At 33.7% G+C, this 14,281-nt stretch overlaps 2 protein-coding genes across 3 annotated transcripts; both read right to left on the bottom strand.

Annotated features, from left to right (window-relative positions):
- Nucleotides 1-2,919: 2,919 nt before the first annotated feature.
- LOC126686919 (probable apyrase 6) lies at nucleotides 2,920-6,728 on the bottom strand. 2 transcript variants are annotated; one of them, XM_050381213.2, is made up of 8 exons: nucleotides 5,883-6,728; nucleotides 5,700-5,800; nucleotides 5,251-5,358; nucleotides 5,011-5,062; nucleotides 4,237-4,419; nucleotides 4,020-4,117; nucleotides 3,677-3,873; nucleotides 2,920-3,542 (listed from the first exon to the last, which is right to left on the bottom strand). In XM_050381213.2, the coding sequence occupies exons 1-8, from the start codon at nucleotides 6,478-6,480 to the stop codon at nucleotides 3,269-3,271; spliced, it is 1,611 nt and encodes a 536-aa protein (XP_050237170.1). In that variant the 5' UTR covers nucleotides 6,481-6,728; the 3' UTR covers nucleotides 2,920-3,268. The 2 variants fall into 2 exon arrangements, with proteins under 2 accessions (XP_050237170.1, XP_050237169.1); XM_050381212.2 differs by having other exon boundaries at nucleotides 5,700-5,812; nucleotides 5,883-6,727.
- Nucleotides 6,729-7,627: 899 nt separating this feature from the next.
- On the bottom strand, nucleotides 7,628-8,961 carry LOC126687635 (uncharacterized). The gene is made up of 5 exons (XM_050382191.1): nucleotides 8,761-8,961; nucleotides 8,570-8,674; nucleotides 8,017-8,232; nucleotides 7,827-7,954; nucleotides 7,628-7,676 (listed from the first exon to the last, which is right to left on the bottom strand). The coding sequence occupies exons 1-5, from the start codon at nucleotides 8,959-8,961 to the stop codon at nucleotides 7,628-7,630; spliced, it is 699 nt and encodes a 232-aa protein (XP_050238148.1).
- Between the last annotated feature and the right edge of the window lie 5,320 nt (nucleotides 8,962-14,281).

The following is a 14,281-nucleotide window of genomic DNA, read 5'->3' as shown; positions in this document are numbered from 1 at the left end:
ATTCGTTTTATTTATTTTTTATTATTTATCTTTTTCTAAGTATTTTACTTTGTCATTTTTTTTATAAAAGGTTTGTTGTCATTTTTCTGTGAAAGGTTGTTGTCTCTTTTTTATGAAGGAGTTATTAAGTGGTGATTGAATTGAATATTGTGAGTTTACAGGTGATTGGAGAAATTTGATTGAAAAATGATTGAAAACTGCACATATTTAGCGAAATTGTTAATAATTTATTTTTATTTTCTTATGTAAAATATGCGAATCAGACAGTATATTGTCTGTTCCATCTCAAGTTATCAAATTTTTTTTTTGAATTATTCTGAATTCCTTACAAATGCAACTATTTTATATTCGATTTAATGAAATTTGATAAATTAAAAAAAAAACAAATTGCCTCCTACTTTGGTATAAAAAAAAAAAAAAACTGCCTCCTACTTTTTTCTTCGGTCAATTGAATTTTAATTTTATATTCTCTCCATCATACTTATTTAAAATCAAGCCGTCAGTTTACAAGATAACCATTGCGTGAAGCAAATGAGTCATCAAATTATAAATATAAAAATGCTCTAAATTATATATTTAATACGATCTGTCAGCGTGATTAAAAGATAACAATGTTTCATTTATTAAGTGAATCAATCTTTGACAAGAAAAAAAAGGTGTCTTTTTATATTAGATACTCCCTCCATCACGTAAAGATAGAAAAAATAGCTATTTTTTCCATAAATATAAAAAAAAATTAATTGAATATAAAATTATTAAAATATTCTTAAAATGTATTATCAATATTAATTTATTTATAGTTTTAATGTATGACTTTATCATATAAAATTGCATTGGATAATATTTATGTAGTGACTTTGATTTTTGTAAACATTAGAAAAATGAAAGAGTAATTTAAATTTTTTTAACACAAATTAACTAACTTTTTATATCTTTACGAGACGGAGGGAGCATATTTTTATTTAATCTTGCTTTTATTCTTTTGATCAATAAAATATTTATGGCTATGATTTTAAAGATTATTTATATAATACCTTACTTTTTAAACTTAATTTCACATGTACCTGATTTTTTTTCCTTTTACATCTCATATCTTTTTAATTTAGAAAATATATTTTTTGCATGTCTCGATCGAGACATGAGTTAAAAAAAACATGTCTTGATCGAAACATGTTTTTATAAAATATTTTTTATATTGTAATATGATGTTCTTTATGATTTTTTTGAAATCAAGGCATTTCTCAGTCGAGGCCTGCATGTTCTCAATCGAGGCCTGCATGTCTCAATCGAGAAATGAGTTAAAAAGAATTATTTTTTAAATTATTTTCTAAAACTGGATATCCGGTAAAATTAGCAAAACATTGGCACACATTTTATAATTAAGTTTCAAAAAGTAAGTAGTTTTGAAATTATCCCATAATTTTATTAGTTAATTATCAATTATAAGACGCGGTTGTGGGAATACACACACACACATAAATATAGACACACACACATACACCTATTTTATTTTTAACAAAATTAAATTATTTTATCAACATATTAGCATTGATGAATTATTATTGCTTCCATTCATTAATAAAATTAATAGAATAGACAAAAAAATAAAATAATAATAGAAAATGCATATATATATATATATATATATATATATATATATACCACCTGTCACGGAGTTAGGGATTTCACACGCTAACCCGCGCGGCATCTAGGCGATCTTACTTGTGAAGATGTTAAGTAAGTCTTGAATTTTAGTACAAAAGTAACTTTATAACAAATAGGGACAATAAGAGCTTGAATAATACTAGTTTGTATTATAGTAAGTAGAGAGTTTTACGATGATTCGTGTGTGTTACAAATGAGAGGGGGTTTGCTTATTTATAAAGTTTCCACCTCCTCAATGAATGGTTAAGATCTATTTGATCTGATGGTTTATATTCTACATTCTAGAACTATCTATATTATTTTATAAAATATAAGAAGCTACTATATATATCTAATACCTTTTAAAGAGTTCTAGAGTATTCTGAATTAGTCTAGAGGATTTTAGATAATTCTAAAATAATTTCGTGAAAAAACTTGTAGAATATTCCAAAACATTTTAGAGTATTCATGAGAATTCTAGGGTGTTCTAGAGGGTTCTAGAATACTCCGGAAGATTCTAGATGATTCTAGAGTGTTTTAGATGATTCTACAATGTTCTAGAGGATTCTAAAATGTTCTAGAGAATTCCGGAATATAAAGTTTCTAGAACGTTCTGAAGGATTCCGGGACATGAGATTAGATTGTTTTAGAGAGGTTTGGGACAATAATCTCCATCACGTGCGAAAAATTATATAGCGCGTGATATTCTCCCCCACTTAATCTCGCAACGCCCTCGTTGCGCCTTTTTCCTTGTAACGTCAAACATGGTCACAGAATTGCCATAATAGATCTTCTCGTTCCCAACTGATCTCACTATCAGGCATATTTTTCCATTTCACCAAGTATTCATTGTAATTTGGGACTTCACGTCTTCTTATCACACGATCAGCTAGGATGCTATCAATCTCCTTATCAAACTCTGTAACAACAGCAGTTGGAGCTCTACTCGACTCCCCTCTCTGCAGATCATCTTTGTCTTCATGATAAGGCTTTAAAAGAATCGCACGAAAAACTGGGTGAATCTTATTATTGCTTCCATTCAATAATAAAATTTATAGAATAGACAAAAAAATAAAATGATAATAGAAAACACCTATATATATATATATAATTTTCATGCATAATCATAAACTATGGCTTTATTGTGACTTCCATTTAAATTTATTTTATGTATTTTTATGTGCATAATAATAAAGCCATGAACAGAAATAGTTAAGAAAAGGAAGGAAAAGAAATTATAATGTAAAAGCAATATATTTTACATACCTCCAGAAATGAGTAATTTAAAAGATGACACATACAATAAAGAAATAATTTGATACAAGTGTGCAAGATGCAGCTCATGCTAGAGTTTCAGTAATTAGGAAACATGTGATGTGAGGTTTTGAATTGCTGCTACATACAAAATGGTTAACTAATCTTCTATCCTACGCTTTTCACAACTTACACTAATCTAAACAATTTTACAGCCTCACCTTTACAATGATCATGGTAGCTTCGGGAGGCTGACTTTATAAGCAAATGGAGGAAGCATAAAATATGAAATATTCAATTTGATCCGGGGCTTATGCAAGTGCTTCGGCTTCCTCCAGCTCAGAAATTCCCGTGTTCTTGATTTATGCAATCAACTTCTTCCCACACGAGTAATTATATATCGCCCTTTCTCTAGATCATAAACAGTCTTTAATTGGGGCTTCCTCCACTTCGATATAGACCATGCTACAAACATCAATAATATGGCAATGGCAATCAGTGATATCATTGTAGGTGAGTCATTGCTAATAATAGTGGTAATCCAATCTGAGTGTTGCACGTCTAGTGAAGCTGTGCTCTGCAAGATAAAAGCTCCTAATGCCCAATCTAGTGGCGTATTGCCAACCTCATTTGCATAACTAATCCTGTTCAAACATGCAGACCACGCATCCTAGCATCAGCGACTTTAAACATGAAAAGTATGACTCACTGTAATCTTTAAGGACTTCAGATCATATACAATCGGCATTCAAAGAGAATCGATTGATGAGAATTCTACCTTGTATCATCCAATGCAATTCCAAGACTGTCATGAAGTAGGGCTACAATATATGCCGAAGAGAAGCAATAGCGTCTCAGATCCTCATCATCTAATGAGTGGTGCTTCTTTCTCAACCTGGACCAATCCTCTCCGCAAAATTGTTCCCCAGCCAATATCAAATCGGAAAGAAATGCTCTTTTGACCAACCCAAAGAACTGTTCAATCAAAGAGCACAAGGCCAAAAAGATAAGGCTCAGAAACATGTAAGCACTCAGTCCAAGCATGGTTAACAAGATAAACATTAGACAGACTCCACTTAGTTCTTTATCATACTTTAGAGTAAAGATAGATCTTATAAAACCTTTGAAGTATAGAAAAAATTCTCAGTGGCAAGAAACTTCCCCTGAAGCTTAGGTGTGAATGTTGATCCTATGTAGCATTGTTGAGAGGTGCATTTGTCTGCATACCATCCCAAAAGATAAAAGCAGAAATCAGTACTGCATCAAAAGAAATGTATAGAAACCCTATGGCAGAAAATCTCGTCACAATCACATGATTCTTATGATGGAAGTTGTAACCTTTTCCCTTTTGTATGAGAGATAATGCAGCAGATCTGCACTCAGAGAAGTTACCCCCCGAGTGTACACTGGGTAAATGTTTCCTTTCTGTTGAACCTGGAGAAAAATCCTCAGGTTCCAATACATGCAAGTAGCCCTTCGGAGTACAAGGATCTATCGTCGTTCCTTTCTCAAGCGACTGAGCTGCAATGTTGAGAAATATAAAATCATGGTAATTCGCTATATCGAAAATATTAAACCGAAGGTAAATCCTATAAGGAAAATCAGGACAACGCATAAAAATACCAATTTTAACAACCTTCACAGCAACATGCATATGCATGATAAAACAGTCATGAAGAGTACTTATGCATAATTTTGAAATTATCTATTTTGCTTCCACCTTTTTTCATTTTATTCAAGTGCAAATTATCAAAATGTAGAGTACCAGTATATATTAGAGATAATTAATCATTCAAATGAGGACCTTGCTAAAGTAGACTCAAATTATAATTATATCATGAAGAGTCACAGAAACAACTAGTTTCCATGTTCAAAAGACATGCATCGCTATTAGAGCCAGTTGAACCTTGTGGGCAAGGTTCAGAATTCCCAAAATTCTCAAAAATAGCCTTAAGGTAATCTGACAATTTTATCGTTGCAAAACCAAATCACCTTCATCTGAATTCATTACAATCATTACATACTTCAAAAGAAGACCACAAATTCTTTAACCAATTGGCAGGACCCTAATCTTCACGGTCCAGCATAAAATAAAAAATCATAGTTGCATACCTGATTGATCTACAGAAAAATGTGATTCCCTCAATGCTTCAAACGCTGCGTTCTGCAAAATAAAAACAACTCACATTTACCTAATACATATTAATTACAGCCTACCACAAAAAATCACTCGAAGTTAAACCATTAGAGTGAGGCTCATATAATTTTGGTTATATGAGAAGTAAGAACATTATATGGCAAGAAAAAGCCTAAACAAACAAACAAACTGAAAAATAAAGCTATTGAGGTTACCTGGCCAAAATGAAGAAAGCTATGGCTGTAGATGCTGTAAGTAATGTTCCCGAACTTTATGGAGCGTGAGAACTCAGGAGGCACCGGCTCATTTGAAACAAAAGTTACCTAAAAAAAAAACAGATATAGAGAGCTAAAACAAAACTTCATGCATTTTTTAGCATGTTCTTTCCATAGACAACTAACAGCTAAACCTGAACTGCCTTAGAGTCCTTTAAAGAAAAATTGTCTCAGATTTTGAAACAACTGGTCAAATAAAAACAAGGCTCTTCAATCCAACAATTTATACAATACAGAAAGCATACTAGCATGTAATCTAACAGCATAAGAGAAAACAAAATGCCGAATAACCAGCATAAGATCCAACAATCTAAGATAACATAATCCAGCAACTAAGAGATAACTTAAACAAGCACGCAATCCGACATCAAAAATAGATTAAAAAAAACCTGAGCAGAAGCTCCACCAAGTTCAATAATCCCAGTAGTGTGAGCAGGATCACCTCCAAGAGTACCCAATGCATAATTAGCAGTAACCCAAGCATATACCCCTTCATCAGACCCTTCAAAACAAACTCCAAACTTTATAATAAAACAATAGACATACTTTATCTTACAAAAATTGACACATACCGCTAATGACAGAGGCCCAATCATCCTGGAACTTAAACCCACAACTTCTCAACACAATTCTACAAGACTCCAAAATTCTATGTTGAACCTTCAAATCAAGCAATCTCATTCCAGCAGTCGCCATCAATCTAATCTCAGTCTCTCCCCAGAGAGTTTCAGGCACTCTCCTTTTCCCGAACTCCAACAGCTCCTCCAATGACACACCCGCCGATTCCGGATCCTCGGAAAACGACGATAAACCCGGATTCACCTTCATTGCTCCATCCACTGAATCAAAAACGGGTCTTCCTTCATTGTTAAAGCTGTAGGAGAAAACATGGATTCGGGTGCCCGTACTTCCGCCGTCGATTATAATACGGTACGTTTTGTGGTGGGATAAAGAATTTGAATCGTTGGTTTTGAAGATGAAATAGAATGATAAAAAGGCGACAAGGGTGAAAAGGGAAGCGAGAGAGATGTAATATAAGGTGGATTTGGCGGAGTTGGATTTTGTCTTGGAGCGCGAACTGGGTCGGATCTGTAACTTGATAGGATCCATTTGAGTATTGTTGGTGGGGGGGTTAGAATCGACCCGAGTACGGGCATGCGATCGTCGCATTCAAAAGATCATAAGAAAATGGAGAGACGGAGCAAGTCAACCATATGATCACTGTTCTTTTTTTTCAATTTTTTTTTGAATTTTTGAAAGAGAAGAGGGAGAGGGCAAGCAGAAGCCCTCTCGCGCTCTGATGGGCGATGGAATGGCGTCTCTCTGTATCTTTTTGTGTATCTCTAAATGAAGAAGAAGACAATAATGAAGAAGCTTTTTTACGCGCAGACAGGGAAAGAAACCCAGTCAATTTTTTTTTTTAATCGTATGAGTTTATTAAAATAATTCACACATGTCGAAGTGTCTACTCATTTACTATAAAATTATAGTAGATCTCTTGTAATCTGTTTAACACGTTTATTAATAATCTATTCAACTTATTGTGGGCGGAGCGAGAGAGTTAGGCTTATCCAGACTTATGGCTGACCTCTGGTTTAGTTTGAAAAATGGACTCGCCGCCTAATTTAGTTAGGAAGTATCTTCTCTACCGACTAGATAACCTCACGCACTTATAGATGAGATTAACGTGCATCGGACCAAAAGATCGAGTTTGTGGACACAACCAAACTTTTTAACTTGACTTATTAATTTTATCAATTTAAAAGACATATCTCATATAGATCATCTCATCAAAATAGCAAGTCCAAAATATAGCATATTTGAAAGTAAATGGCTATAAAATAAAAGACTACAAAGTAAGTGCACAAATACAAACACTACTAGAAAATAGGGCTTTAGCGACGGATATATCCGTCGCTAAAGCCCTACATTCCGTCGCAAACGATGATTTGCGACGGATTTGCGGCGGACTCTGTCCGTCGCAACATTTTTGGTCGCTAAAGGATTTAGCGACCAAAAACGAATATGTGGCTAATTTTGTGACGGACTATTCCGTCGCAAAATCTATATATTCCGTCACAAATACGTCTCCAAAAGATATGATATGGAGACTTAATTTGCGACGAAATACTGATGTTTGCGATGGAGTAATCCGTCGCAAAAAGCATCAGCCAGGAGACAAAAGTTGAGGCTTCTGCGACGGACTGTACCCGTCGCAGAAGCCTCAGCTTTTGTCTCCTGGCTGATGCTTTTTGCGACGGATTATTTCGTCGCAAACCTCAGTATTCCGTCGCAAATTAACTAGTTTTTCGGCAAATTACTGCCGTTTTCCACCATTTTTTCTGTTTTCCCCAGTTGTTTTAAGCCTGTTAAATACAATAATAATAATTCATTTAGAAATCACAACCAATTGACACAGATAAATAAATATGTATATATATAAATATTAAAGTATACATATAAACGTCAAAAAAGAAAAAAACATATTATGTTTATAATAACTAACACGGCACTACAAAGTTATAGTGTCGTCATCGTCTGGTGGGGTAGGGTGGGGCTGTGGCCGAAACTTTGCCAGAAGGTTAGGAATCATCCTGGCAATCTCCTCGCGTATCAGCTGGACCATGGTTGTTGCCTGCTGCTCCTGAGCCAGTCACAGACCCTCCTGAATGCCGGCCTGTATACGGCGCTCGACCTCCCGTTTGCCTGCTGCGACGACCTAGAGGAGCTGCCTCGCTGCACCCTGCTGCTTGTCCCGACGTACCTGCTGCTTGCAGAACCCAAGCCGTACACACATTTCTTCTTGTTGATGCCCTCGATGTCTAAAAACATGTGGGTCTCGTCCACTGCCGCTGGGCTCGAGGAGCTACCCTCTTCGGTCTGAGGCTGTGTCGCAGCAGCAAGCCTCTCAGTGATGGTGACCTACAAAACAAGAAAAAAGATATCATATTAGTTTTAAAACAACTAAAAATGCATAACATATTAAAAAGTAAACCTAATTTCTAACGAAATTTCGACAGCATTTCCTCTATAATATGAGCATCACCCATTTTTCAGGGAAGTCCTGCAAGCAAATTACAGTATATAATCCAACCAATAAACATGTTCAATATGATATAGCACTTCTAACTTGTTAAATTTAAATAAACAATCTACCCTGACATACTTAACACCTAACCAACAAGCATTTTCAATCTAATATATCATTTCCGATTTATTAAATTCAACTTAGAGAATTATAAGTTTGATAAGGACTTACAGTCATATCCTGAGCCCGCTTGTCGACCGGCTTCTTGTCAGCCTTCGTGGAGTGAAGGCGAGTGTACAGCTCCGTCGCACTCGGTTTACGGCCAAGCTCCATTTCCTAACAGAAAAAATACAATTTAATTAGTATCAAAATAAAGCAAATATGTTATTTAAGTATTTTAATTACTGAATTTTAAAACAAACTATCACATCCATATGCTTGAGAGCATAGCGAGATCCACCAGTATGGCGGACAGGTCCAGAACCGGCGCCCGCTGGCTCGCTCATCCGATTTGCTCGGGCGGTTTCTGACATCTTCCTCTCTTTCTCTGAGTCCCAGAACGGGTTCCAAGCATCCCAGATATCCTGGGTCACAGATATATGCTTCTGTTTCGTCCTCCTCATTCTGCGGATGTTGTCTTTGTAGCGGTTGGCTGCGTGGTCCATGAAGACCTGTCTGATGACCTCCTCGCTCTACGCCGACCTATCCCACCAGAATTCTTTCTGCAAATAGTACAAACATGTTGCATGAGTTAGTTTTTTCAAAAAAAAAAGCATAACTTAAAAGTATTAAACTGTAAATTTAATTACCTGGAACTCCTAGAAGTAGAACTCTCTCTACTCCGCTGTTAGAAAGTGCCATGCTGTTCCATTATCGAACCAGCATTTCCTAAAAATCTCCCGCATAGCCCGTGAAACAGGCCCAGAGTCGATCAACATCGTCTTATGATTTTATAAGCATAGTTTAGTATATATACATATTACAATACACACGTTAAGAACTAAATTGTAATCATACCTACTAGGGTCTGGGTGAACCCTCGCCCTACCCTGGTCATCCAGAACAGTCGGGGGCTCGCCAGGCTCACGCTGCTGCCGAGGCTGAACAGGTGCTCCAGCCTCCAACTGCTGCTGCTCCTTAGCAACGTCGTCATCGCCAGGAACAGGGTCTCCCCGTCCGCGTCCTCGGCCAAAGGCTGATCCTCGGCATGTGCCCGATTCTCGACCTCGACCCCTCATACCTGCACATACATCAATTTTAAATGTTCCACAAACAGCCAACACATTATATTAATAAAATTATATAGTCCTTCGTGAAACATAAAACTAAGAAATATAAATTCAAATTCAACAAGTATACACTTGAATAATATAATTAAGAAACATAATTTCAGCGTTAATATATCATCTTTAACAATTCATTATAGTTGTAAAAAATCTAATACATAAAATTTACTAAACTACTAAAGTACTTCGCTTTCATCTTCGTCTGATAAGGATGACATGAACTCATCTTCTGTTTTTTGTTCAGGAGGCACGAACAACGCATCATTTTCAGCTTCTCTAGTTTGATCAGCCAAATATGTCGGATTGTCGTCTGTTGCAACAACGAGAGGATTTTCTTCTATCTCATCTTGAAAGGCCGGGATAATCCCCTCCGGCATGTCAAGTAAAAGTGTATTATAAATCAGAACTTTTTTATTGAAAGAATCGAAATATATTTTGTAAAATACTTACATATTGTTGAAACCAGTAGGCAAAGTCGCTTTCAATGAACACTACTTCTGGACTGGTAGCATCGATAACCATTCTCTGAACTGAGCTGAACTCGTCACACTCCTCATATTCCATGTCAACGTCATACTCTGGTAGTTCTTTAACAGGATGGGGATATAAAACATTTCCCTCCCCATGAAAAACCCAGACTTGATAATCTTTGACAAACCCTTTCTGCAAAATGGGGAGCTTCACTGTTTCGACATCTCGGTAACTCGTATTTTTACATCCCCCCTATGACAGGGGAATTTAATCTCGGGACCACTCATACACGCTGGATGGCGTAAAGAAAAATTTACAAACTCTTGGTCGCGCTCGTCAAAACCTAAGTACAGCAACCCGTCCCGGAGCCGCCTATACATCCAACTTCGGTCTGTATCCATTTCTGTAGCACGGATAATTAGGAGGGGTTTTCGCTCGAAAATAACAAAGTCAATGTAATTGACTACTTTAAATGTATGGACCTATCCCATTCGCAAAACTGGCTCCCCTTAACTCGGCCACGAATATGCCTAGCAACGGTGAAAAATATTCGGCAGCCTTCCGGCGTCGTTCTCCTTAAGTGCGATATTTAGTATATGCGTTATAACGCTAATTATATATTCCGCGAGGAATAAGCTTTACAAAACATATACTATACATCCACCCGGAGAACAAATGCTGGAAAACAACCGAATATTTTTCTACCGCTACTAGACATACATGTTTTTTCGTGATCGAGTTACGGGAGGACTAGTTTTGCGAACTGTACAAAATATACAATCCCGTGTCGTTCAATCTCTTGAACACACGGGACGGGAAATCTACGGCTAGGTTTACGATTTTATTCGGTGGGAATAAAATCGAGGTCAATTTAGGTTGAATGTTTTAATTATAATTCAATATACCATAAAACAAATAAACAAAAATAAATAATAACACCTACTTATTGACGTGCAGAACCGCAAAGGATCAAAGAAACAACAAGATCAACAACCGTCAACCAATGCAAACCAATCAATTTAATTATATACTAATATTTATCAACTTTGTTTTTCTAATAAAAATTTGGCAGCACTTTCCCTAAATACAATACAGAAACCAACATACCACTAATATTCAATTTAATTATATAATTAAGTTAAACTAATAATACAGAAACCAACATACTACTAATAATACACAAATCACTATACTACAATACAGAAACCAACATACTACTAATATTCAATTTAATTATATAATTAAGTTAAACTAATAATCTAATTAACAATATAACAATTTTTATTTTATACAATTTTTATTTTAAACTAAGAACTTAAAAATAAACGTAATAATTAAATTAAATATTCATTTAACAAAACTAATAATTAAAACTAACAATTAACTTAATAAAAAATCTAACAATTTAAACTAAAAATTAACCTAAAAATAATATAATAATTAAATTAAAAATTACAAAATCATATAAATCATTTAATAAATAACCAACTAATTATATTTAAACCTATATTATATAACAATTTTTATTTTAAACTAAAAACTTAAAAATAAACCTAATAATTAAATTAAATATTCATTAAACTTTTTAACAATTAAACTAACAATTAAAACTAAAATTTAACTTAATAAAAAATCTAACAATTTAAACTAAAAATTATATAATAATTAAAGTAAAAATTACAAAATCATATAAATCATTTAATAAAGGGTTAATTCCTAAAAAAATCACGAACTTTACACGAAATTTCATTTTAATCATGACCTTTAAAAGTTGTCATTTAAAGGCAAAAACTTTTATTTTATTTCAAATCTATTACCAAAATAAAATTCGGTGTATTTTATTTGACTAAAAATTCCTAATCCTATATATTCTAACTAAAAGATAATAAGATTTGATATTAATTAAGAACCTGGGTTTTTCATTAATGATTTAGTGAAGAATTTAGTCAATAAAAATACACTGAAATGATGAATTGAAACAATATGAAAGTTCGTGTCTTTAAATGGCAACTTTTAAAGGTCATGATTAAAATAAAACTTCGTGTAAAGTTCGTGATTTTTTTAAGAATTAACCCTTTAATAAATAACCAACTAATTGTATTTAAACCTATATTAATTATTTACTCCAAATCTAACTAATAACATTTAATAAAAGAAATGTAATTAATAAATCAATAAAATAATATAAAATAAAAAATATAAAACTGAAATTTATTGGACAGGGAACGAAGGCTGGACTGAGTTTGTCGGAGGTGGCGGAAGCAGCGACTAACCGGAGTAGCGGGGGCAGCGGGGCTGTTTTCATTTCAAAATAAAAAAATAACTAAAAATCATATTATAAATAGAAAATAAAAAAACAAAATTAAATAACCCAAAAGTTACCTAAAGTCTGACTGGAATGAAGAGGAACAGACAGCGGTGGTCGAAAAATGGACGGCGACGACGATGGTTGAATAAGAGGGAGGAGAAAAATAAATCCCTAAAAAATTACAAATTAATTAACCTAAAAAACACAAAAACTAAATCCCTAACTAATGAAATTAACAAACAAATTGAAGAAATGAAGGGAGCGGCAAAAACTTACCTGAAGGCGGCGCTGCAAAATGGAGGAGAAGGAAGAAGGGAGCGGCGGGAATTTGAGAAGAAGAAAGAAAAAATAAAGAAAATTCAGCACCCTAGAAGTTAAATGGGTTCGATTTTAGCAACAGATATAATTCGTCTCTAAAATCATCCATTCCGTCGCTAATGGATTAATGAAACGTTGCGTTTCATTGATCCATTACATTAGCGACGGGTACTAAATTCCTTCGCTAATTAGCGACGGAATTTAGCATCCGTTGCTAGATACACTGAATTAAAACGCTATATTTTAAATTAAGCCCAATTTAGCGATGGATATACCAGTCCGTCGCTAAAGTTGACCAAAAACATTGGCGCTAACCTTCCCGCCACCTTTGCGACGGACTTCCGATGGAGTGTCCGTTGCTAAAGTGATTCTGTGACGGATATGGTATCCGTCACAAAATCTGTCGCAAAACAATGAAATTAGCGATGGATTTCAGTTCCGTCACTAAAATCCGTCACTAATTCACTGTTTTCTAGTAGTGAAACATGCATTACATTTGAGAAAAAAAATCAATGTAGTTATTAATTGCATTAGGAACTAGAACATGTATGCCCGTTGCAATTATTATTTCAAATATTAAAAGAGCGTAAGTTGTACGATAAAATTTCAAAGTGTGAAATTTGACTAGAACGAGTTGCATTCTTAAGACACGTAGTGTCTAAGAATTAGATTAACGTGAACCCAAATAAGATAGAAGCAAGTAATGAAATGTAAACGACCGAGTACAGTCACGGAAAATTGAAGTTTCTTGGGTTTGTTAGAATAACATAGATGTTCCGTTTAAAAAATTTCAAAGTATTTTGCATCATTTACAAAACTAACTTAAAAAAATGTAAAGTTTAATTGATCGAAATATTATGGGATAAGTTTCAGAAGTTAAAGGGATATTAAACCACCACTCTAGTGTTAACTTATTAGAAAGTACTGAAAGGTTTACTTTTTATATTAACGCTTTAAGATCAAATTTGAATATGTCGGTAAAGTAGCGTGGTCGAGTGATAACGTATACAGTCGACCATCTAATAGTTAATATTCTATAAATTAATAATTCTAATAATTAATAGAAAATTGAGAGAGCCAACTTCGTTCCACGTCGGATAATTAATAATTCTATTATTTAATAATTAATAAATTTTAAAATATATTCTACATGAATATTAATTATTAGAGATATTTTTTTAAAGAAATATATAACAATTGATGATTTATTTGAGGCAATACTAACCTTAATTCATAAAGTGGAAATTAAAATAGCATCAAATTATGACTTTCTTATTATTTTGAGAAATTTTAAAAGAAGTTATTAGATAAACAAATTAAAGTAAGTAAAGTATCTCTAGTATAAAAAATATTAAAAAATATTTTACTTTATGAATACAACTTCTTAATAATTATTTTTTGGTTTGATATCAATTGATATTTTTTAAATTGAATATAAAATTGTTTCTTTTAAATTGAGTGATTGTAAAGTATATTTAGTTAGTTTTTTTTATAATATAATATAATATTAATATTAGGTCTATTAATGTAGATGCTTTAAAATATTTTTAATAATTTTTT

This window comes from Mercurialis annua, linkage group LG6, assembly GCF_937616625.2.
Source record: "Mercurialis annua linkage group LG6, ddMerAnnu1.2, whole genome shotgun sequence".
In the NCBI taxonomy this organism is placed as follows: domain Eukaryota; kingdom Viridiplantae; phylum Streptophyta; class Magnoliopsida; order Malpighiales; family Euphorbiaceae; genus Mercurialis; species Mercurialis annua.
Note: the sequence above shows the minus strand (reverse complement) of the source record. Positions and strands in the feature narration are given on the sequence as shown.